Source organism: Protopterus annectens, chromosome 5.part0 (genome assembly GCF_019279795.1).
Source record: "Protopterus annectens isolate FY-2018-M chromosome 5.part0, PAN1.0, whole genome shotgun sequence".
NCBI lineage: Eukaryota > Metazoa > Chordata > Ceratodontiformes > Protopteridae > Protopterus > Protopterus annectens.
The window spans coordinates 320,580,286-320,606,866 of record NC_056735.1 but is presented as its reverse complement, the minus strand read 5'-3'; the positions used below and the strand labels follow the sequence as shown (position 1 = coordinate 320,606,866).

The window sequence follows — 26,581 nt, the reverse complement described above, 5'->3', positions numbered from 1 at the left end:
CCAGGTTGAGGAGTCCCTGGAGAGGTGGAGATATGCTTTAGCGAGGAGAGGAATGAAGGTCAGCAGGGCTAAAACAGAATATATGTGTGTAAATGAGAGGGAGGGTAAAGTAATGGTGAGGATGCAGGGAGTAGAGTTGGTAAAGGTGGACGAGTTTAAGTACTTGGGATCAACAGTTCATAGTAATGGTGAGTGTGATAGAGAGGTGAAGAAGAGTACAGGCATGGTGTAATGGGTGGAGAAGAGTGTCAGGAGTGATTTATGACAGACGGGTACCAGTAAGAGTGAAAGGGAAGGTCTACAAGAGGGTAGTGGGACCAGCCATGTTATATGGGTTGGAGATGGTGGGATTGACAAAAAAGGCAGGAGTGAGAGCTGGATGTGGCAGAGTTAAAGATGTTAAGATTTGCACTGGGTGCGACTAGGATGGACAGGATTAGGAATCAGTATATTAGAGGGGTCAGCTCAAGTTGGACAGTTTGGAGACAAAGCAAGAGAGGCGAGATTGCATTGGTTTGGACATGTGCTGAGGAGGGATGCTGGGTATATTGGGAAAAGGATGCTAAGGATGGAGCTGCCAGGTAAGAGGAAAAGAGGAAGGCCTAAGATAAGGTTTATGGATGTGGTGAGAGAGGACATGCAGGCGGTTGGTGTGAAAGAGCAAGATGCAGAGGACAGGAAGAAATGGAAACAGATGATCCGCTGTGGCGACCCCTAACGGGAACAGCCGAAAGAAGATGATGATGATGATGATGTAAAGCAATTAGAGTTCAAGCCATTTTAGGTGCCATAGTGCTATGCAGTGGTGAGTGTATAGCTAGCTTCTAGTTTATTTAGTAGGGTGGCCTGTAGGTAGGTTGGTATGCATGATACATAAAAAAGAGAGGGAAGAAAGTAGGATGTTGCTAAGGTTTTTCTTGAACAGTTTGTGAGGGAGGGTTTGTAACTGTAGAGAAAACCTAGTTTTTGGTGACTTATTTTTGATGGTTCATGTGCAAGTCATTTTAGGTTATTGTTTATTATGATACCTAGCAGTTTGGAATTTATAAGTTTTTATGGTGGTGTTATTTGTCAAGGTATTGTTAAATGATAAATTGGTTACTAGGAAGGATTTTAGTGTAAAGATCATTAACTTGGGCTCTTTGGCATTTAGGATTAACCGATGAGCTTTTAACCATGATTCTATGGAGGAGAATGAGTCTTGATTCACTTGCTGAAATACAGTAGTGGGAGGCTTGGGGTCGAGCACATTAAGATGGTATTGTCAGCGTACTGTACTATGGAGGCAAGTTTGTAGGCTTTATGCAGGTTGTTTGTGAAGATATTGAAGAGTGTTGATCCTAGAATTGATCTTTGAGGTACACCGGCATTAACAGGAAGGAAGAAGAAGAGTTCCTGATTTCGTTTTACAGCCTGTCTGTTGGAGAGATAGCTGCACAACAACAAAAGAGATGGGTGAGAAAGTGATAGGGTAGATTAATTAGAAGTTGGTGGGATACTGTGTCAATTGCCTTTAACAAATCTAAGAAAAGGGAAGCTACTAGGTTGTCATTATTTCTGCTGGCATTTCTAGTTTCAGAGAAGCTTAGTAGGGCTGTTGTTGTGTTGTGGTATGGCTGAAAATGACAGTTATGTACTCACCATAATTTGGTATCTGTGTTATCCATAGCCACCATTCATCAAGTATGGGTCAGGGATACGACATCGGATCCAAGCCGGCACACTTAGACAACAGCTTAGCTCAAGTTCCTCCCCTCCCATAATGTACTGCTGCCGAAAAACCCCTCAGATCACGTTTGCCCAGGAGAAAGAAGACAGAAACTACCTGCCAACAGGCAAAGTCCACCAAAAACCTGCCAATCCCTCAGAAAGGGGGATGAAGGGTGGGATTGTGATGAATCTTGATTACGGATAATACAGATACCAAGTTATGGTGAATACATAGCTATCAATATGTTATCCTAATTACCATTCATCACGTATGGGTCAGAGTCCCCAGCTACCCGGCATTCTTGGGTGGCCTCATGGAAGGACATGCTGAAGAATGTACAGTTGTGTACCTACCATAAATGTAGATGTTCGAGTGTAGTCACTGTTGCAGTCATTACACTTGGGTTATTCTGCTGGCAGGCTACCCGCAGTCAGCCTGAATTCCAAAGTCCTGGTCTGGCATCGGTTGCTGTCGCCTCTTCCCTGACGTCAGTGCACCAGGGATATAAAAGATGCAAGCAATGCCATTTTCTTCAGTTTTTCTTGCTCCAGATGTCAGGTGCCCCCAAAAGGGTAGGCTAAAATAACATTGCTTATAAAAGCATGCACTAAAATAAACAATACCTTCATCTACAAGCAAATACACCACATAGGTTGTATAAGATAGAGAAGTACAGATAAGTCCCAGCAAAGAAAGGGGGATGGTGGGTGGGTAATCTGGACTGCAACAGTGAATACACTCGAACATCTACATTTATGGTAGGTACACAACTGTACTATGTTCATCGTGTTTCACTGTTGCAGTCATTACACTTGGGTTGAATCCCAAAGCTGAGGTTGGGCGACTGGGTCTAAATAGAATTAGGAGTGGCTATAAGGCCCTGCAGAACTGCAGTGGCAAAGCCTGCTTTGGATTTAGAGTAAAGAGGTAAGTGGTAGTGCTTAGTAAAAGTGTGCACTGAAGTCCAAGTTGCAGCCTCCAAAATATCCTTGGTTGGTACTCCTCTGAGGAAGGCTGCTGAGGTGGCTGCTGCCCTGGTAGAATGTGGTTTAATGCCCTTAGGCACTGACTTGCCATGTTGTGAATAGCAGAAACGAATGCAGTATCCTATCCATTTTGAAATAGTCTGCTTTGAGATAGCCTTTCCTTGTGATCCTACAGCATATGCCACTAAAAGTTGCTCAGTCTTTCTGAAAGCTTTAGTTTTGTCCAAGTAGAAGCGTAGCTGTCTGTGTATGTCCAAAGAATGCAGAAGTCTCTCCCCTTTATTCTGTGGGTTTGGGAAAAAAGTAGGCAAATGAATGGTTTGGTTAACAGCCACACTGGACACTACCTTTGGCATAAAAGTTGGGCTTGTCCTTAGAGAAACCCTGTCCGGATGGAAGATAGTAAAAGGTTCCACAGCCATTAATGCCTGTAACTCTGAGACTCTTCTTGCTGAAGCTATTGCTTGGAGCAGAGCTGTTTTCCATGATAAGAATTTTATATCAGCTGTATTGGTTGGCTCGAAAGGAGGCAGTGTGAGTTTTTCCAAGACAAAATTGAGGTCCCATGCAGGTATTGGTGCTCTCCTTGGAGGTCTTATGTTTTTGGCCCCCCTGAGGAACTGCCTAAGTAATGGATGTGAAAAAAATAGGTGGGTCTGTATTGTAATGAGCTGAAATGGCAGAGGCATGGATCTTAATTGATGAGAAGGATAGGTCTTTGTCCAGCATCTCAGTTAGATATTGTAAAATCTGAGGAATATTTGGAACAAGCGTGTCAATTCTTTGTGCCTGGTTCCAAGCACAGAATCTCTTCCATTTTTCTGCATAAGGTTTTCTGGTGCTGGGCCTCCTGACCTCCAAAATAACATCCATAACCGCTTTAGAGAGAGGTGTATTCTGAATGGTTACACTATCCGCCATGCAGCTAGATTTAGGGTTCTGAGTTGGCTGTGCGGGATCTGATTGTTTTGTTGGGTCAGTAAGTGAAGAATTTGAGGCAATGTCCAGGCTGGGCCTTGGGACAAGCTTCTTAGGATTGGGTACCAGTGTTGGCGTGGCCAGTCTGGGGCAATTAGTATAATTTGTGGCTTCTCTTGTCTGACCTTTAGGAGTACCTTGGGGAGGAGAGGCATATACTGTAAGGTTGTTCCAGCTGAATGACAAGGCATCCACTTTCCATGCTTGTTTGTGATAAGTCCTTGTGCAGAATCTCTTAAGTTGGCAGTTGTGAGGGGAGGCAAAAAGATCTATGTCTGGGCATCCCAATTTCCTTGTTATCATACTGAAGATTTGTGGATCTAGTTTCCACTCGTGAGGATCCATGAGGTTTCTGCTTAGTTCTTCTGCCAGAGCATTTGTTTTTCCTGGCAGGAATTGTGCTTGCAGGTGTACTTGGTAGGTCAATGCTGTGTTCCACAAAATCATGGCTTGTCAGCAGAGGGGGTAGGAATGTGTGCCCCCCTTCTTGTTTATGTACCACATAACTGTGGTGTTGTCCTTCTTTATCAGCAGCTGTCCTGGATGAAGTAAGTCCTTGAAGGCTGTCAGGGCATTTTGTACAGCTAGCATCTCTTTTTGATTGATGTGAAGATGTCTTTGGCTTGGGGGCCATGAGCCCTGAATACATTTTCCTGCCATGTGGGCCCCCCAGGCATAATCTGATGCATCTGTTGTTAGTGTTTGCCTGGCTGTGGGTAAAGTGAATGGCTGTCCCTTGTTGTGGTGACAGGCCTGTGCCCACCATCGAAACTCCTGTTGCAGGCAGGGAATGAGTGAAATTAATGATTCCAGGCTGTGGCAATGTTGAGTCCAAACACTTTTTAGATACCATTGTAGTTTCCTCATATGGAGTCTTGCATATGGAATTAGCAGAATTCAGGAGGCCATGTAGCCCAGAGCCTGCAGAATATTTCTTGCAGATAACTGGGTCTTTGTTGCCATGCTTTCGAAGTAAGAAGTCAGTTGCCTTTGTTTGTCTGGCATGAGATAAGCCATCTGGGCAGTTGTATTTAAGCTTCCACCCAGGAAGATTATCTCTTGAGAGGGTACTAGTTTTGATTTATTTTCGTTTACTGTGTACCCTAGACAAATTAGTAATCTTTTTATAAACACCAGATGCTTTAATAGAATGTCTTTGGTCTCTACTTGAATAAGGCAGTCATCCAAGTAGGGATATATTTGAATTCCTCTTTGTCTGCAAAATGCAATTACTGGTGCCAGGCATTTTGTGAAGACCCTGGGCACAGTAGATAAGCCAAAAGGACAGTGCAGAGAATTGGTAGTGCATTGAGCCAACTATGAATCTGAGGTATCTTCTGCAAGATTGTCTGATTGGGACATGCAGGTTTGCCTCTTTTTTGATGTCCAAAGTTACAAGCCAAGCCTTCTTGCCCAGAAGCTGCTGCAGAGTCAACATTTTGAATTTCGGAACTTCCAGAAAAGTAATTAGAATAGGCAGGTCCAGAATTGGTCTCCATGCTTTGTCCTTTCTTGGTACTAGAAAAAGTCTCGAGTAAAATCCTTGTCCCTGCTCTTGTTGTGGCACTGGCTGAATAGCCCTCATGTCCATGAGAGATGAAACTTGTTTTTGTGCCTCTGCCCATTGATTGTGTGGCAGGTCTGGCATACCTTTTGCCTTTGGAAGGTTGTGAAAGTGGAACCTGTAGCCCTGAGAGACTATGTTTAGGACCCATTTGTCCTGGGTGATTGTGTGCCAATTTTGAAAAAAGTGCTAGTTTTCCCCCTAAGGGTGCTGCCAAAAGATAAATGCTTGGCACTGGCAGAGGGAAGTCATTGGGACTGTTTCCTATATGGCTATGATTTGTCTTCTCCGCTTTTGGAAGTAGAAGCACCCCATTGTTTGGGCCTGTATGAGCCCTGGGACTGTTGTCTGCCTCTAGGGCGTCTGTATCTGTCTCTTTGTGGCCTGTCTGACACGGGAAAGGGCCATTTCTTAGAAGGCCAGTTCCTGCTAAATCTGGATGGCTGTACCTGTAAGAAATCCTTCACTGTCTGCATAGATTTAGCTTTATCCTCCATTTTCTTTAACACCTCTTCTGCCTTAACACCAAACAAAGTATCATGCTGTAATGGAGCATCCAATAATTTTGCTTTAACATGATCAGGCAGAGTCTATTCCTTTAACCAAGCATGCCTTCTAATAACAGAACCTGTTACAGCGGCCTTGCAAGAGGCCTCCAGTGAATCATAACCATATTGCAAAGTATGTTTTCCCACTTGTTCAGCTGCATGCAATAAATCGTGCAATTCCTTGTTCTCAGAACATTCAGAATTTGTCAACATTTTCTGTTTTAGCAGTGACCTTAAGTATTGCTGATGTTTAAGCATATGAAACTGACAATTTAAAGCCCTTACAGCCAAGGTAGCAGAAGTGTAAACTTTTTTCCCCCATCTGTCCAGTGCCCTAGAATCTCTATCTGATGGGACAGGGTTTTTTGTAGTAGCAGCCTTGACCCCTTTGGAACCCTGAGAAATAGTTTTGGGGTCAGCAGCAGGGTTTTTATATAGAAATTTATGAGAATCTGGAACCCTGTAGTATCTGTCTGGCTTAACAGGTGCAGGAGGTAAATAGTCGGGAAACAGGCCGGACTCTGAAAAAACATCATCTACAATGTCTAGAACAGGTGGAATAGCAAGAGGTCTGTGCTGAGGTAGAAGAAGAAAGTCTCTGAGCCTTTTCTTAGAATCTGAATAATCTTGGCTCTCCCAATGGAAATGCTCCCTTATGGTATGCAGGGTTTCCCCAAATGAGTAATCCTCAGGAGGAGAAGCTGAAGGAATAGATTCTTCAGCATCAGAATCCTCATAGGGGGAATAGAGTATCCCTGTTCTGAAGAGGAGTCAGAGGAAATGGAAACCTGATCAGAGGAAACATATTCAGTATCTTGCCTAGGCCTCTTATCAGGAGGGGGTTGGGAACCCCTGATCAAAGTAATTAGGTCTTCGGCCATTTTGAGCATCTGTTTTTTAGGCATGGAAGTCCATCCTGGAGAATGCTGTACTTGTTTCCTTGTCTTTAAAACTGTTTTAGCCTTTGTCTTGGATGCTGAAGTTGGCTTGATATAACGCTGTGTAGGTCTGAAAACACCCTCAGAAGCCGATACCTGTTCAGCGGCTCTGGACCCATCTCAGGGATTAGTTTCTAAAGGCCCAATACCTTGAGTATCCAGAGGCCTAGTTGTCTCCACTTGGGAGTCAGAAGCGGCCTGTGGCTCTGAGGTAGCGGGTGTCAGGGGCTGCGAAAGCGCCTCACTGAGAACCGGCGAACCAGCAACTGGCCTAGAAGAGGCTTCGTCGTCTGTTTTGGACCTCGGATGCCTGCCCTTTTTTATTTTTCCTTGTGCTTTTTATGAATTCCGGTCGTCGGTTGTTCCGACGGCATTATATAGTTAAACCTTCGGCCAAAGTAATGAAAAACAAAATCGTACTGACGCTTAATAGTGCGTTGGTTAAATCTAGCACAAAACCGACAACTAGCAACATCGTGATCAGGGCCTAGGCAAGGAATACAGTAAGAATGAAAATCCTTATGAGGTATTTGCTTCCCACAAGAAATACAATTGTTAACTTTTTCTGACATCGGTCTGGAGCAAGAAAAAAGTTTCCCCAACGGGGTACTTAGCTTTACAGAAGACTTTGGATCTGAAATTCAATTTCGAAAATCTCATGAGTCGGCCGAACGGCACTTGCGAACTGCTTTTGCTTCCGGCACCTCGCGGCAAGAAAGACTGAAGAAAATGGCGTTGGCTGCATCTTTTATACCCCTGGCGCACTGACGTCAGGGAAGAGGCAACAGCAACCGATGTTGGACCAGGACTTTGGAATTCAGGCCGACTGCAGGTAACCTGCCAGCAGGATAACCCAAGTGTAATGACTGCAACAGTGAAACACGATGAACACCAGTGGAGCCAAAGGCAGCCCTTCCCCTAGAAACTAGATAGAGTTTGTAATGAGAGATAAAAGTATGAGGAGAAGACCAAGTTGCTGCTGCAGAAATGTCTTCCAAGGACTGACGAGCTACAAAGGCAGCTGAAGTAGCCATTGACCTGATGAAGTGAGCTCTAACTGGTCCAGACAAAGGAGACCCACAGGAAGAGTACATGAAAGACATGCACTGAGAAATCCACCAAGATATAGTGATTTTTGAAACAGCATGGCCCTTTCTGCTGACTGAAAATGCCACAAACAACTGGTCTGATAGATGAAATGAGTTATTTGTAAATAAAAATAAAGCTGTCTATGAACATCTAGGGTATACAAGATGTATTCCCCTTTACTAGCATAACTAGGAAAGAACACTGGGAGTTGGATGGACTGATTAAGATTTGCTTCAGTGGCCGCTTTTGGTACAAATGAAGGGTTGGGTCTTAAGTCAACTATCTCTATGAAATACCAAATAAGGAGGCTTAATGGTAAGAGCCTGCAATTCTGAAACTCGTTTTGCTGAAGTTAGCCACCAAAAGGGTGGTCTTCCACGAAAGAAATATGAGGTTGCAGGATGCAGCAGGCTCAAAGGGGGGGGGGGGGTCTAGTTACAGATTGCAGCACCAGAGCAAAATCCCACTGAGGAGAAGGGTCCTTGACTGGAGGATGTAACAAAAAGGCACCTTTTAAGAAGGCTTTGCAGATGCGAGAAGAAAACGTAGGCTCATCATTAAGAAGGAAATTAGAAATTACTGACAATTGTACTTAGACTGTAGAGAAACTAGCACCCTCCTGGAAAATGGAAGCCAGGAAAAGAAGAATATCAGAAATAGGAGCCGAAAACAGATCCAGATTTCGACCTTCAGCCCATATGGAGAATCTCTTCCACTTACTTCTGTAAATTCTCTTGCTAGAAGATTTTTGGGAAGCAAGAATATCCCTCACATGGGACAGCAGCCTGGACTTAGCAAGAATCACTAGAATTAGACAAACCAAGCTGTCAGACGGAGGGTCTGTGAATTTGGAAGATGAAGAAGCGATGGATAGGATATCAGATCTGGGCCCGGATCGAGCATCCAAGGGGGATGCCTCAGAAGAGACCACAGAAGAGGGAACCACACTTGCTGAGGCCAGAAGGGGGCAATGAGGATCAACTGTGTCCTAAGGCATCTTGCTTTCTGAAGAACCCTTGGAATTAAGGATAAGGGTGGAAAGGCATAAAGGAGACCCAGAAGCCAATCATGAGTCAGAGCGTCCCTGGGGACTCCCCCTCTGAGGGAATCAGGGTGAAGTAGTTGCTGCATTTGTGGTTGAGAGGGTAAGCAAACAGATCACAGCTCAGTTGGCCCCACTGATGGAAGATCTGCTTCACCACTAATGGATTCAGGGACCACTCGTGAGGGGTCAGAATAGCCCTACTCACCTTGTCTGCCACTACATTGGATGATCCGGGAATGTGCATTGCAAGGAGAAAGTGTCCCAAGGACATCACCCACTCCCAGACCCTCATGGCCTCGTGACAAAGCAGATAAGAATGTGTGGCCCCTTGCTTGTTTATGTACCACACAACAGCCGTGTTGTCTGTGTGAACTGCTATTGTCCCTAGAGGAAGGCAGTCCTGAAAGCTTGCAACAAGAGAAGGACTACTCTCATCTCCAGAACATTTATATGCAGTTTGGTCTCTGACTGGGACCAGGTCCCTTGGACAGTCTTCCCCTGGAAGTGCTGCCCCTCCCACCCTAGGAGAGAAGTGTCCATGGTCACCATGGCTGAAGGAACTGGGGGACAAAAAGACCTGCCCACCAGGAGGTTTAGGGAGTCCATCCGCCATGAAAGGTATTTCCGACATACTGGAGTGAGCCATATAGGGACTGATAAAGGATGAGAAAGAGGGGACCACTGAACTGCCAAGGTTCACTGCAGAATTCTCATGTAGTAACCTGGCTAACAGGACCATATAAATGGCAGCTGCCATAGAACCTAGACCCCTTAAAATGAGTGATGCTGGAGGACAAGTTTGCTCCAGAACAGACTGTACATGTGACCGAATGAGAAGGACCCGTCCAAGGGGGAGAGCTGCAATCTCCAAGATAGTGTCTAACTGAGTGCCTATGAATTCCAGCTGTTGGGATGAGGTCAAAGAGGACTTGACAAGATTCACCATTATCCCCAACTGATCGAAGAGATAGACAAGAAAGAATGTGGTCTCCACCGGTTGATGCTGTGTGGGAGCTGTGAGGAGCTAATCGTCGAGATAGGGGAAACACCTGGAAGCCCTTTAGCCTGAGATGAGCTGCCACCACTGCCATACACTTGGTGAACACCTAGGGGGCTGTAGTGAGTTCAAAGAGCAGGGCTCAGAACTGGAAGTGATCGGCTCCTATGCAAAAGCAGAGAAATCTCCTGGACCGCCTGTATATTTTGATTTGATAGTACGCATCCTGGAGATCCACAGAGCACATCCAATCATTTTTGTGCAGGAGGGGCACAATCCACTGTAGTGACCATTTGGAACTTCAACTTCTTGACTGAGAGGTTCAACTGACTGAGATCCAGAATCAGACACAAGTTCTCTGTTTTCTTGGGTACCAAAAAAAGTGGGAGGAGGTTCGGATCCTCTTTATCCTGTGGGGACCTTTTGGATGGCTCTTTTTTGGATGAAGTTGGACACCTCTAGGCAGGTTAACTCTTTCTGACTGGGTGGCATGTTTGGGAGAGCTCTGTTTCTTGGTGGGTGATTGGAAAGCGAAATGCAATAACCCCGGGATATAATTCTTACCACCCATTGATCAGATGTGATGTTTGCCCAGGCTAAAGGGTGCAAGGCTAACTGGCCCCCCCGACTGTCTCAAGGGTGGGACAGTCAGGCAATGCCTCGGGGGCGCTGGAAGGGCTTCTCAAAGAAGGGCTCCCTGGAACCCTGGTTTTGCGGGCCTCCTCTGCCCCTAGGGTTGCGTAGACCATTAAAACCTCTCCCTATCCCCTGGAAGGGGAATCCTCTTAAGCCTCCTAAAAGGGAAACTGCGACTCACGGAACCACATCTTCTTGCTCCCTCATTGGGTCTTGGAAAGGGACCTCCTGGGAGTACAGAATTTGATCTTTATGGCCAACAGCGTCTTCCCTTCTTGCTCACTAAAGGTCAAAGTTTCCTTGACACCTGGTCCAAAGAGGGTTGATGGCATTGGTGAATGATGCTTTAAAGGCCTCCGCAAACCTGCATAACTGAAGCCGGGCATGATGTCTAATGGTAGTGCCTGTGCCCACTGCCCGTGAGGAACTCTCAGCAGCACTGGATATCAACCTCATGGATGAATTAGCGATAGACGAAAAATTTGCTAATTTGGGAGAAACAGTTTTAAAGTCCTTCATTGGCATGGACTCTGAGAGGGAAGTGGTAAGTTCCTTTATCAAGTCCCTCTGAAGGTGGGTGAAATGCGTCAGATAGTTTAACACTTGCAATGTCCACTTTCTGAATCTGTCCAATGCTCTTGAATCATGATTGAGAGGATGGACAGAAGGACTCTGTTCCGCCAACTCTTTCTTGCATCAACTGGGACTGCATTAGACCAGAAGACCTTGTCCAATGAAGGGCTCAAAAAGTTGTCTGGTCTCTTAGGTACTGGCTCCACTGTATCGGGTTCCTTCCAAGCCCTGCTGGTGATAAGGTTGACCAAAGGGTCATCGGGGGGACACCCAAGAGGTAGATGGGCCCCTACTGAAAGCCTCCAGAAACATGGCTTACTCAGAGGATACGGCAGACAAACCACCCTTGGCCTTCAGAATCTCCAGTATGCCCCAAAAGAGACATCATCGAGCAGTGATGTTGGGGACCCATCCCCTCATTGATATCTATGTCCTCCGTGAGAGACTCCATGGGGGGGTCAAGATATCTCCTCTTACATGTCCTTTTCTGATGAACTTCCCCAGCTGGGGGCTGAGGGGATGACTTGAAAGAGGAGGGGACCCCTATGGGAGTAACTCCCCCCTGTAGGGCAGCTCGGACGGGCTGACCAGGAGCAGGACAATAAGGTCCACCCAAATCCTGGGGCTGGAAAGGAGCACTGTGAGCAACTGAGGCTACTCTGGTAGCAGAGAGGGATCTTTCCACTGCTCAGAAAGCAGAGGGACTGGACGATTCCCCACCCCCTCCCCCGCTGATAACACCACAACAAAGGAAGGAGCAGACCCTGCCAGTACCTCCAACCCTCCAGAACAGACCAGTCCGGAGCTATTAAGAGCTGAAGCCCTGAGGAGCAGAGACTGGTCCAACAAGCTCAGAACCAGCCCCGCCACCACAGACCTCGGGGCGACGACCCGGACTGGAGGCCCCACCTGTCCCGGGGGAAGGGAACAGAACTAGCCATAGACTCTGATGGGGTAGGAACAAAGGAAGTCCCAGAAACCCCCACCACCTCCACACAGTGCACCAGCCCCCCAAGACCAATCCCTGTGAGGTCGAATGAGGAGAAGGTAGGCAGGGAGAAGAGAAAAGGCTCCCTAGGCCTTTGGGCTGGGAAAGCCAAAAGCCCCAACTCGATTTCACCCTTCAAGAAGGACCACATCATCCTGTCCATGTCAGACGAAGGATGCTCCTGGCGGATCGGGAGGAAATGGAGGACCTAGCCAGAGACTCATGTCGGGGACCCCAAGGATCTACTCCAATGGTCTGGAGAATGGGTCCTGTGCGGAGAGGTAAATAAATGATCTCCTCCCAAAGGAAGATTCTCCACAACAATAGGATCCAACAAGGATCTCGGATCCGACCTTATTGGATCCAAGGAAACATGAGGATCCAAGGAAGGAGCTCTCTAATCCTTCGGATCCAAAAGGGTTGGATCCATGATGAGTCTGGTCTGGCTTGGATCTGAAGGCTTCGATCCAGAAGCCTTGGATCTGAAAGTTGACTGAAGAATCCTTGGATCTGAAGACCTGGAACCAGAGGCCTTAGATCCAGGTGTCGATTCTCTAGAGGTCTGACACCACTAAGGATGGAGTTGGATCTGGGGATCTGAGATCCAACAGCCTAGATTTCTTAGAAGAGCCTCCCCTGAGGAGGAAGAAGGAGAAGCCTTTCTCTTATGGCCAGTGGGACCTGACTTGGTCAAAGATTCTTTGACCAGGGGACCCCCCCCCCAAAACCAAGCCTTTTAACAGCAACTTATTCCGGCAGTCAACCAAGGCTCTGGGGTTGAATCTGGCGCAAATGCCGCATTCAACATCTAGATGGCAGGTGCCAAGACAATACAGGCACTCTTCCTGCAAGTCGGAAACAAGCATCTTCCGACAGCATGTGGGGCATCTCTTAAAACCATAAGCATTAGTAGTTTTCTGTGAAGCCTGATTGCTTGTGAAGAACAACTGCCTATCAAATGGCATATTTCTCTTCCGTTAATAATATAATTTTTTTCTCATATAACAGTTAAGCTTGTCCTTTTTCTCTTTCTTGAGATTACATGTATTAACTATGTATGGTTTATTTTCCTATTAAATATAGAACATTTGTATATTGCACATTCTCTGGTTTCACTGTTAACTCATTCACAGTAAGACACAGCTCTAACCTCTGTTTCCAGTTTCCTGACAAATTATGTTGGAGTATGAGCGAAGTTGGTGGCAGAAGTTGATTCATCATTTAGGTAAAAGAAATTGGCGATTCTGTTGTTTAATGAGTACAAATGTGAAATGTTACTGGCAAAATCAAAACTGATAATAGCAAAATATAAAAATACAACTTATAATGTTTATGTGCAAAAAATCTGACTGCTATTGCTTGGGGATGTGATACAGCTCTCAGTACACAATGAAAATGCTCTTCAATTTTCCTCTTTTCAGATATCAGTTTCTTTTATACTTCTTACCCCATGTAATATTTGATTATAGCAATTGTCATAATGGCTGAGGAATAACTTATATAGACACAGGAGGTATTCACAGATCAAAATACTTATTGCAGCTGACATAACTTACAGGCAAGACCATATGACATGCATTCCCCTTATAGCTACAGATATTTCTTAACAACTACAGTCATGTATGTATACTGTTTGCAGCCACAGGCCACAGTATGATTACTAAAGATCACCTGCTGTCTGTACATTGCATGGACAGCCTGTACAATATAGAGTCTAGACATGCCATGTAGCCTGGAAAAAGTTTTTTTCTAGGTACTTTTCCTTCCACTGCCTGTTGACCATCATCCATTCATTCCCTAGTGGTGGGGAATCCCCAGGTCCACTGCTCCAGTGATCCACTAGGGTGAAAGTCATCTGGAGAAGTCATCACTCAGACAAACAACTGGGAGTTTATGCTTTCACTGGCATCCCAGCAATGAAAGTATTCTATGACTCTAACCCACCCCTGGGGATGGGGTTGGGCTATGTGCATCACTGCAGGGTACTCACAATGCCTGCTCCTCCTGTATGTGCAACTTTCTGTGCACTCACTAATGAGGACTACAAGCAAGACATGGCTTTTGTGAGCTGTAAAACCACTCACAGGATGCCCACTGCAACAGCTCCCTGCCCTTGAGGTACTGTGGATGTGCATACCCAGTTTTGCCTCATCCTACCTCAAGATGGGGCAAACTTGTCCTCCCATGCCACTGCTGTCAAGCACCTAAGACACTATCAAACTCTGGTTGCATCGATCACCTAAAGGGCTTTATCCCTCAGCACCACTCAAAACACTTGAAAGCAGAGTTTACCACCATTTATGCATTTAGGGTTTGTGTGTGTGTGTGTGTGTGTGTGTGTGTGTGTGTGTGTGTGTTCCCATGTGCACATGCATAATGATAACATTATACTGTTATTAGTATCTTTTTTGTTAGCCTTTTTTCTCCCCAGTGCCTGGCACCTTACTCATGTGTGCTAACCCCATGCCTACCCCTGCCCTAACCCCAACCATATTCAATACATTACTGAACAGTAACAACTAAAAATGAACTGGCATATTTCATACATACTAGTACCCAAGCACAACATAACATCTGTATGCTTCCCAAGCTATTACTCTAACCCAGACCTTCAAACACACACACACACACACACACACACACACACACACTTGCACGTGTGCTTTGAACGTATAACAGCATGGGTTTTGTACTGTTAAGTTAGAGACAGATGTATGTATCTAGCTTAGGTCGACGTTTTATTGAAATATTCCTTTATGTTTAACTGAACATTATTTTATTTTTCCATGTGCATTTTCTCATTCCTTTGTATATTTAATCTGCAACTGCACTGTTTACCGTAGTGATTATGTAAATCATAGGATCACAGGAAGTTAGTAGTCTATTGGCCCTGAGGCCCTTACAAGCCTAGCCAAGAATTCAGCCCATGTTCCAACAAGTCAGCACTCGATGCCCCTGTCCAGCAAGGACATAGGTGGAATCCCAGGGGTGTGTTTTCTGTTCCTCATCCAGTTATCCAGGTTGAGCTTAAAAAGGGTTAATGAGGTACTCTGCCTTACGTGGAGAGGGAGTCTATTCCACAGAAGTGGGAGTCTCTGGGACACAAATCTGTCCCACCAATAAGTCCTATTGATGTCACAAACCAGGTTGAGGTTGTGCATGCTGGTTACTTGAGTGGAGCTTGACTTGCATATATGCAGCAGTCCCATCAAGGCCCTGAATTCTCCAGGTGAGAAACATCCATGGTCTCTCCAGCTGCTGCATGTGCTTTGTGAGGTACATGCCAAAAGGGGGCATTGTACTCAGTAATGGGTATTATAAGGGAAGAATACATATGTTATGACCTCCTTGTCCCTGGATGAGATACCCTTACTAATGAGGTGGGCCATGTAGAAAGCTTTCCGTACAAAGGAGGCAATAAAGTTCACTTATTCACTTTTAAGCTCTTGATGCTGGTCTTTATTACACATGCATTTTTGTTATTTATTACCTGACAAGAAAGTTATCATTTACCAGTAGTTAACAGGCTGTGGCTCCCTTCTCTACTTAACTGGATTATCTGGACCTATTACCACAAAAAATATTAAAGTGTATGATCTTATATTTGCCTTAATTAAGAGCAGAAGAAGAAATGTGTGTGTGTGTGTGTGTGTGTGTGTGTGTGTGTGTGTGTGTGTGCGTGTGTGCGTGTGTATGTGTGTGCGTGCGCGTATATGTGTGTGTATGAAAATAATAACTTCTATGAAAGGCAGTTACCCTGGGTAAGGGGCAGTTGAAGACAATGTGGTTCACACAGAGAGTGGTGAGAAAGGGTTTGGGATGTTAGGCCAAAAGCTCAGCTCTGAAGGTGGCCTGTGTGCAGTATAATTTGGTGTGGATACTGAATGCTCATATCAGGATAGCAAAGGATATTCCAGTTATGGTCTTACAGCTGGGTTGTGTTTTGTGAATTGATTATTCAATTGGGCTTGTGTGTACTCTCTTTCTTTTATTTTAACCTGCATGCACAAGATATGTGCTTTAAAAGACCATCCCTTTGGTGCCAGCTGGGACCTTCTCTTCATAGAGTGGATGACCCATAATTGCCTGAAACTCAGTCTAGTTAAGTCCAAAGCAGTGTTGGTACATGCTGCCATCCATCTGTATCATCTTACAAAACTTTCCTCACTGATTATATATGAAGGGAATAAGTTGGAATCTGTATCACACATCTAGGCTCTGGGTACTGTTTATGGCATAATGCTGACTAATAAGAACAAGGTGTCGGCTGTTATCCTGAAATCATTTTCAGCTAATGAATGCAACCCAAATCACATGCTATATTCCACTTTAGACCTTTGGGACATTTTTTCCTTTCTCAGTTAATATAATGTATTATGCCTGTCACTTTTGGATGGTAATCTGGAATGCCTTCAGTGTGTTCACAACTCTGTAGAAAGTCTGACTAGTACACCACACATATGACATACTATATCTATGCTGTGGAACCTGTGCTGGCAATGGTTGTAGCCAGATATGTATTTAAGATTCTCATTCTCACTTCCATGTCCCACATGATTTGGGTCATACATATTTGAAAGAGACTCTGAGACCCTTATCCCTACTGAAGAACTCATATCATCAGATGAGGGATTGCAAGTGATTCATAGGGCTTAGTTACTGACATCATTAATGCCACAAATTATTATGCAATCAGTGGTGTTAGTGCACTACAGGATGGAAACCAAAATAAGACTAAATAGGATGAAGATGAAAAAACACACTAAAGGTTCTGGGTTTTAAGTAAACAGACTCTACCTCTACTGAAACCATAAACTACATCAGTCAGCATGACAGCAGGATAGGTACACATGCAGTTGCATACAAAACACAAAGAAGCAAATAGATGAGACAAAGGTGAAAAACAGGTAAACGAGAAGCAAAGTACAGGTAGTATAGCACTTTAACAGTGATAAGAAGAGGCACAATGAAGATAGGAGCACAGACTAGTTGAACAGAAATTAGTAACAGAAAATACATTTGCACCACAGGGAGAAGCACACATAGAAAGGCACTGCATACATATCCAAAGTACAAGGGGTTATGAAGGTGAGATCATGATGATTTAGCAGAAAAAAAACACTTCATAGAAAAAAATCACCAAAGCTAAGAAGAGAAAGTGGATATACAGAAAAAAATTATGAAAAGGAATGCAAATTCAAACAGATGACAAAACACAAGATGCAGAAAGATGTACATACACAACAGGAGACAGTGTTGTTAATACAAAGAGGGACAAATTCTCAAAAGATAATTCTTACTCAGCATGAGTTCCTATTATACAACGACCCATTAACATTCCAAAACGTGCACACTGATTGGTCAGCGTGCACGTTTTAAATCAGACTTATACTAATGGAAAAAGGTCCGGTCGCCATTTAATGGTTCCATTAGTATGTCTTTTTTTACAGCAACGGAGAACGCAAGATCTCCGTTGCTGTTTAGACACTGTCTCGCTATGTTAACATAGCGAGACAGCTTTAAGAAAAGTAACGGAGATCTTGCTTTCTCCGTTGCTTTTTTTAAAGCTGTCTCGCTATGTTAAACTCCTTTAACATAACGAGACACTTTGTAAAAAGCAATGGAGATCTTGCTTTCTCCGTTGCTATTTTTAAAGCTGTCTCACTATGTTAAATGGGTTTAACATAGCGAGACAGTTTGTAAAAAGCAACGGAGATCTTGCTTTCTCTGTTGCTTCCACCCACAGCTCTGATGTACTACGTTAGCATACGCATGCGCAGTACATCAAAACTGCTGCAGAATACCAGACAGCTGCGAAAGGGCAGCAAGGAGGCATTATACAATGCCATTATTTAAGAAAAGTAATTATTTTTTTCTTAAATAATGTCATTGTATAATAGCAATAACCGACTTCTGGGTGTGGGTAATGCTGGATTTACCCACAGTTGTTTTTTGTTTGGCCACTTGGGGTTCGCCATCGTGACCAAACCACACCAACCGTGGGTAAATCCAGCATTACCCACACCCAGGTGTGGGTTATTGCTATAAAAATACACAGAGGGACACAAATGCTGAAAAGATAATTCCAACACAGTGCAACTTCCTTACACCAGCAGAGAAAGAACAAGCAATATAGCATGCACATTTGATTAGACAGACTTCCAGAAGCAGGCCATACCTACTTACTGAACCAGAATGATCAACACTTTCCTGGGTTAAGCAAGCCACCATCTCACACCATATTAATTTACCAAATTTAAAATCAAGTGCATACAATCAGCAATGACTCATACATGTCTTTTGGTCAGCATTTTTATTATAGCTAACACACTGTACTGCAGGAGTCCCTTCCTGGAAAGCTATTTGTATACAAGTGCTGTGTTAGAAGTACATGCTGCCTCAGCTGGAAATGTTTATATCCAGAAAATGGACAAGGAAGAGTATTTACTGCTGCACTAGGAAACAAGGCCTTGGGTAGTGCTCAATGGCAAAATACAGACAAAGGGAACTTTATTTAAATAGACTCCTAGTGTTTTGACATATTGTCTTCAATGGAATATACAAAATACACAGCATGAATGCATTACAATAACATCAATTAATTCACACAAATCAATAACTGTTAATAATCAATTGATCGATCAATCATTTAATTAATTAAAAAAGAAACTTCAACTCCAAATCTTTGTTTAAGCCACAAGGCTTTAAGGATAAAAAGATAACATATAAATTACTTCCATGTGCCTAATTTTTTCTATTAACAACAGCTTCAGCTGTACTACAAAAGGTGTAATACATAACATGCGGTATGATTGTAACTTATATTATATTGGTGACACATCTAGACATTTTAAATGCAGAATGATGAAACATCTGAGTAACATCCGTTTATGGAAAATTGGCAATCCTGTAGCAGAACACTTCTTAAAGATATAATAACACACATGGTTTTAAATATTCTGTACTTGAACAACTGATGAAAGGAAAAGTAAAACACTGGATCACTTGTTTAGGCACAAGGAAGCATGGTTGCTGTATATTTTTATACTTGCTGGAAGGCAGTATGTCGAACTGCTAGTCCTCAAGTCCTTCAGATAATTATATTATTTTTTATAATTATTTTATAGTGATTAATATCACAGAGAAGGTATATCTATCTATCTATATATATATATATATATATATATATATATATATTAGATTAGATTATAGATATATATATATATATATATATATATATATATATATATATATATATATATATATATATATCTGTGTGTGTGTGTGTGTGTATCTATACACACATATATCTACATCAACTGAACATATAAACCTTGAAAGTCATTCCGCTCAAACAAAGCATTTTGGTGCCAGGAGGTGCTGCACCCTGTGAAAATGTAGGAATGTAATTAGCTCTGAGCAACATGTAACCTACAAGCATAAACAAGGATTACAAAAAAGTAAAAAAACTAAGGGTAATGCTGCTCAATGCCAGAAGTCTCAATCTCAAGATGCACGCACTCGAGGCCCTTCTCAGTATGGAGAACATCTCAAGATGCACGCACTCGAGGCCCTTCTCAGTATGGAGAACATCGATGTCTGTGCTGTGACAGAAACCTGGTTCAAGGCTCCTGAGAGCACCCAAGCACTAGCAGGTTTCACCTCATATCATGCGTTCCGGCCCCAAAATCCGGACAACACCAAGAAAGGAGGGGGGGTGTCCATATTCATAAAGGACACCCACACCTCAAGGTTGGTGGCAACGCACGATGCATCGGAGACCATCCAGGTGCAATTAACCATAGGCAAGACTGCTCTGCAATTTGTAGCATGTTACAGGCCACCCTCTCAAACTCAGGAACCTCACATGGCCTTCCTGAAAACAATGGAGGGATAAATGTATCTCCAAACACCATCATACTAGGTGACTTCAACTACCCTAATATAGACTGGGAACACTACTCAAGCCCAAACACTCTAGCCCAAAGGTTCCTGGAGTTCATAAACTCAAATGCCATGGAACAACTAGTCACCATCCCCACAAGAGGAGAAAACATACTTGATCTCATCATCACGAACATGGGATCACAATGTTCAACACTGGAAGTATACCCCTCACTGGTGAGATCAGATCATAAACTAATCTCGCTGGAGGTCCTCATCCCGCCCCCACCTGAAATAAAAAGACCACAGTGAAAAACTTCTCAAAAGCCGACTTCACACTTCTAAAACTAGTGTGGTCTCCTTTAAGGCCCCTGAGCCAGTGGTAAACATTACTCAAACCGCTGAATCACTTACAAATGCCTTCTACCAGCACCTACAGGACTGCATGGATCAGGCAATCCCAAACAAAACTAAGACTCTTTGTACCAAAGGCAAGCGTCCAGTCTGGTGGACCCCAGCCATAAACAAGCTCTACAACAAAAGGAGGAAGCTACTACAAGATAGAGCAAAATCCTTGAAAGGTAAGACACCTTTGATCATTATAAGTAAAAAACTAAGAGCTCTCATAAAATCATCCAAGGCAAATTTTGAGAGAAAAATCGCCAAGGACTCAAAAGACAATCATAAGGCCTTCTTTAGCTATGCTAGAAACCTAGGAGGAAACTCCCAGATATGCTCAGAATTAGTTCAAAATGATGTGAAGATTACTGAACCTACACACATTGCCAACATACTGGCTGACAGGTTCAGTGCAAACTTCTCCCCCCCAAAAGGAGAGATATCTATACCAGAGGATTGTAGCCCCCAAACATCTCCAACGCCCAGGTGAGAACTGCTCTCCAAAGCAAAAACACAGCATCCATGGGACCGGATGGTGTCCCCGGCTGTGTGCTCCACGAACTCAATGAGGAATTAAACCCGCAGTTAGGACAGCTGTTTAATCTTAGCCTCACCTCAGGATACGTACCCAAGGAGTGGCGCCGGCGACTGTGGTCCCACTTCACAAGGGCGGTGCCTCCACCGACCCTGGAAATTACCGTCCCATTAGCTTGACAAGCCTTATCTGCAAAGCCATGGAGAGGATCATAATGGAACTCATAAATAAAGACATAGGGAACTTGCAGACTTTGGATCCAACCCAGTTTGGCTTTGTCAAAGGCAGATCATGCCTTTTAAACTTGGTTGACTTTTCGAGACAATCACCAAGGCCATTGATGAGGGAAAGGCAGTCCATACAGCCTACCTTGACCTGGCAAAGGCCTTCGACACAATACCCCACTCAGGTATCATCGAAAAACTCATCAGCTTGAATGTAAACCCATACATCACAAGATGGGTTGCAAACTGGCTAAGTGACAGAACCCACAGGGTCAGAGTTGCTGGAGCCATGTCAGACTCAAAGCCTGTCACAAGTGGTGTCCCACAGGGCTCAGTCCTGGGTCCACTCTTGTTCGGCATCTACTTTTCTGAAGTACAAGCAAACACAGGAGGGTTATGGCTGACAAAGTTTGCAGATGACTGCAAACTGGGCGCCATAGTCGAAAACACATCTGACACAGATATCCTTCAGAAGGGCCTCACAGAAACGGATAACTGGTGCCAGAGCCATGGCCTAAAGTTAAATGCCAAGAAATGCATAGTCATACCCTTCGGGAAAAACAAGGTTACCCTAGCTACCATATAGGTGGCAATCCACTGAGCACAGAAGAAGTCATCAGGATCTGGGGACCCAGGTTGACAGTAGCCTTCGTTTGACACTCATGTTGCTAAAGTGGTTAGGAAAACCTTCTACATTGCCCACCTGATCATGAAGGGATTCACATCTAGATCAAGGGAGGTCATCGTCCCCTGTACTCATCACTCATTAGACCTATGATTGAGTACAATGCCCCATTCGGAATGTATCTGACCCGACACCTGCAGCAGCTGGAAAGGCCCCAAAAGTTCCTCACCAAAAGGATAAAGGGTCTCAAAAATATGTCTTATGCTGCCCGACTGAAAGAACTCCAGCTCTATTCAGTCTCATACCGCTTGCTCAGAGGTGACCTGTGTCTGACATATAAGGCCATGTCAAACCCTGATTTGATGAATATGCTTCACCTCAAAAAATCTAGATCCCTCAGAACCACAAGGGTGGGAGACTTAAACCTTGACACGGTTATTAATAGAACGTGCTGGAGGGACAGATTCATCACCCAGAGACTCCCTATGCTGTGGAACAAAATCCCGGTACATGTGAGGCAGAGCACCTTGCTGGCCTTGTTCAAGAGGAATCTTGACCAATGGATGGGGGATCGCAGATATACCCCAGGGATTACTTCAGTGTCACTGCTTGACAGAGGCACAGCAAAATAATAGGCATAGTTTTATTCAAACTAAAGGGGTGGCGAAAGCCAAATAACTATGGGCTAGGCTTATAAATGCCCTTGGGCAGATAGCCTAGTATGAACCTATGAACCTATGAACCTATAACAGCAAACCAAAGTGAACATGACCAGTTAATATGTATAACAGCAGTAGTAAATTGTTTGCCCTGTCTTACATGTATAACAGAGGCAAAAAAGCTTGCAACTCAGATACCCTTCTTGCAGAAGTCAGAGCAATCAGCAAAACTGTTTTCCATGTTAAGATCCCCAAATCAGCCAGATTAGCTGATTCAAATGAAGCAAGTGTTAGCTTTTCTAAAACAAAATTAAGATCCCAAGGAGGGGTTACCGGTTTTCTTGGAGGCCTCTTATGCAAAACCCTTTTCAAAAATATTTTGACGTGAGAATGCATTGAAAGAAGTGGATCCATGGGCAGACATGCTAAAATGGCAGATACATGAACCTTAATAGAGGAAAAAGAAAAGCCATAGGATAACTCACACTCACATAAATACTGTAAAACCAGAGATAAACTAGCCCTGAATGGGTGTTGGTTACTTTGTTGCCACCAACTAGAAAACTTTCTCTATTTGCTAATATATGATTTTCTAGTAGCAGGCTTTTTTGCCTCTATTAGTATCTTAAATGCTGCACGTCTTCAGTTAACAGGTTATAAAGAGAATTAAGACCCTATCATCCAGGCAGTCAATTGAAGGTGAATGCTGTCAGGGTGTGTCAAATGTCCCATTTTTGTGTGAGTAGATTTAGTCCATGAGGAAGGTTGTGGTAATTGCCCTTGGCCATTTCCAAAAGAAGGGAATACCATGGTTGCCTGGGCCAATTATCTTGAGAGACTCTTTTGAATCTTCATATGTACCCTGGATATTAGTGGAAAGGGTGGAAAAGTAGACAGGAACATTCATGTCCAAGCAAAAGAAAAGAAAAGAAAAGGCATCTGTCTTACAGGCCTTTTTGATTGCAGACCTGGAGCAGAAACTTGCCAGCTGATTGTTCAGAATGGAGGTGAAAATGGCTACTTGAAGATCGCTCCACAGATGGCTCAAATCTTGGAAGAGCCCCTGATCTAGTTTCCATTTGAGAGGGTAAGCCCTTGTCCTGTTCAGCTTTTCTGGCACACAGTTTTGCTCTGATGGAATGTAGGATGCCTGTAGAGTGAGACTGTGCTGTGAAACTATATCCTAAGCAAACATGGCTAGTCTGCAGAGGAGTTACGACTTGGTACTCCATTACTTATTGATGTACCACATGACTGAGGTATTGTCTGTAACAACTTGAAGAGGTCCTGGGGACCAAAGATAATTCAGAGAGTTGAGTGCCTTGATTAGAAAACTCCTTGAAAAATGTTTTAGCAATTGCGCCCACGCATAGCCGGCCTTAGGCACAGACCAACTAGGCGGCTGTCTCAGGGACACTTTTCCAGTATTTATTTGTTTATATTTTTATAGTAAAGAAATGGTTCCTTAAAATGTGTTGAATGAATACAGGAAAACTGAAGAGCAATACAAACTGGGAAGAAATGAACAAATAACGTAATCTGAATGGTGTAGGTAGACCAGGATGGACGCTCTGGGTGGTGTTGGGGGGGAGCCACTGTGGTGCCCTTTTGCCTAGGGCACCAGCTGACCAAAGTTCGGACATGCAGAGTGTTAAAACCTTCTGATCAGAGTACATATTAGAAGTGACTATGACATTTACAGATTATGTGGTCCAACAGAAATGAAAACTGTGCAGAACTTGGTCATTAACCCTCCAAATTCTTCTCAGTTTTCCTGCTGATGTTGTGGAAGTGACAGCACTTGTGCCTTCTTGTAACAGCTATAGAAACTGCTCACAAGAATGTGAACAATCTGTGGAGTACTTATTAAAGGCAACTATTGAGATGATATGTTGAGGGCAGCAGAGGAGAGCAAAGATTGTGCAAAATCAATCCTTAGCTTTCCAAATTCTTATTTATTTTCCAGTTGAAAATATGTTGAGGGTAGCAGAGCAGAGCAAAGATTATGCAAACTCGATCCTTAGCTTTCCAAATTCTTATTTATTTTCCAGCTGATGTTAGGGAAATTACATCAATTGTTCCTTCTTGAAACAACTATTGGAACTGCTCAGTAAAATGTAAAAAAGACAGTATGTGGAATACTTACTCTCGGCACCTGTGATGTGAACAGGTTCTGTAGGTAGTACAGCAGAGTTAAAAACTGAGTAAACTCAGTCCTTAAGCTTCCCAAATATTCTGGGATTTTCAGCTGTTAGGAAAGATTAGACCCACTTGCACCTCTTTGGAGAGTTAATAGGCAGTCAGTGCTTTCCAAACACAACCATCTCCGAGTATACAGCAAAATTAACACAGCTCCTATGAGCACCACAGAAACAGTTTAGGGTGACTGATCACAAGACCAGTAATTCGAATGCTAGCAAAGAAAATACATTGTCTGGAAAATCATTTGAATTAAGAGTTGTACAAGGGAAGCAGTCTACAGTACCACTCATGCAAGGGATCTGCCCCTATACTCTCCCAGGTTAATACATTTAAAACAGAAGTAATTGATCATTGGCATGAAACCTCCATCACTGAAATGGTGGTTTCAAATAAGTGTGCATATCTTCATACTCTCAGAAAGTAAAATGTAAGAAAACAGCTACGTGTTATTACAAAAAAAAAATGTTTGCTTATTTCTTTTTACTGTAAAATAATATTTTTATATTTTAACATAAAACAAGGGGAACTTATCAAACTATGTCTTCAAAGAATAGTAATATACAAAACATACTTACAATTGAATTCCTCAATCTCTAGCTCTGGAGCTCCCATATAGTACTGCTCACACAGCATCTTTGCTGTTTCATATGCATCTGTCAAAACAAGTGAAAATATTAATCAGTTTCTTACAATGTAATGGCTGCATATCAGAATACAGATGCATTTCTATGATGTCATTTTTACCTATACACGAGCAGAAAGTCAACAGCCAAGCATCACCACCTGTTTTTTGACTAGTAATGCAAACAGCACTGCACATACTCTAAAGCAAACTGATTTAAGGGACTACCTTAAGTTGCTCTTATAATAAATGTGGAAAACTGTAGGGAACCAGGGATACTTCATAATCTGCATGCACACACATACCCTCTGAGCATGTGATTTTAGAAGAGTATCAGATATTGTGCTTGTTGTTGAGCAAGTTAAAAGTACATAGTAATATACTCCTCACAGGTTCATAGTTTCATAGTCGTACACAAGGCTAATGACCATTATACCATGACCCCCCCCAAAACGTGCACGCTGATTGGCCAGCGTGCCCATTGTAAATCGAGTTATACTAATGGAAAAAGGTCCGGTTGCCCGGACTTTTTTCCATTAGTATAACTCGTTTTTTTAAAACACTGTCTGGGTATGTTAAATGGGTTAAACATGGCAAAACAGCTTTAAAATAAGCAACGGAGATCTCCGTTGCTTATTTTAAAGCTGTCATATGTTAAACCCATTTAACATAGCAGCTGTTTTAAAAACAACGGAGAAAGCAAGATCTCCGTTGCTTTTAGTGTAGCTATGTTAAATGAGTTTAACATGCGAGACAGTTTAAAATAAGCACGGAGATGTCCGTTGCTTATTTTAAAACTCTCTCGCTATGTTAAACTCATTTAACATAGCGAGACACTAAAAAGCAACGGAGATCTTGCTTTCTCCGTTGCTTTTCCACAACTCTGATGTACGCGGCGCCGCAGTACATCAGAACTGCGGATGCCAGACATCTGCGGAAGGGCAGTAAACAGGCATTATACTATGCCATTATTTAAGAAAAGTAATAGTTTCTTTTCTTAAATAATGTCATGGTATAATAGCAATAACCCACTTCTGGGTGTGGGTAATGCTAAATTTACCCACGGTTGGCTTTGTTTGGTCCCTCGGGCTTCGCCCTCGGGACCAAACCACGCCAACCGTGGATAAATTTAGCATTACCCACACCCAGGCGTGGGTTATTGCTATATTAGGGCCTTTATAAGCTTAGCAATGGAACCCAAATGTGTCCCACAAGTTATATGTTTTAGACGTTTATGTAGGAGGTGACTTAGTTCCTACATGATTTTCTGACTTCCTCTGTGCATCAGAGACATGGGTGCCAGACCAAGGGTGAATTTTCAATTTCCAATCCAGTGGTACCAGTTAATCTTAAATAGGTTAGGAAGGGACTTTGTTTC

At 43.4% G+C, this 26,581-nt stretch overlaps 1 protein-coding gene across 2 annotated transcripts in view; it reads right to left on the bottom strand.

Moving 5' to 3' along the window:
• The window catches only part of PDK3 (pyruvate dehydrogenase kinase 3), a 1,115,542-nt gene that overhangs the window by 519,941 nt on the left and 569,020 nt on the right, over positions 1–26,581 (bottom strand). For both annotated transcript variants that reach the window (XM_044072300.1, XM_044072301.1), the window contains exon 6: positions 25,157–25,234. In XM_044072300.1, coding sequence (XP_043928235.1) covers positions 25,157–25,234 — 78 coding nt within the window. The remainder of the gene's footprint in view (positions 1–25,156; positions 25,235–26,581) is intronic.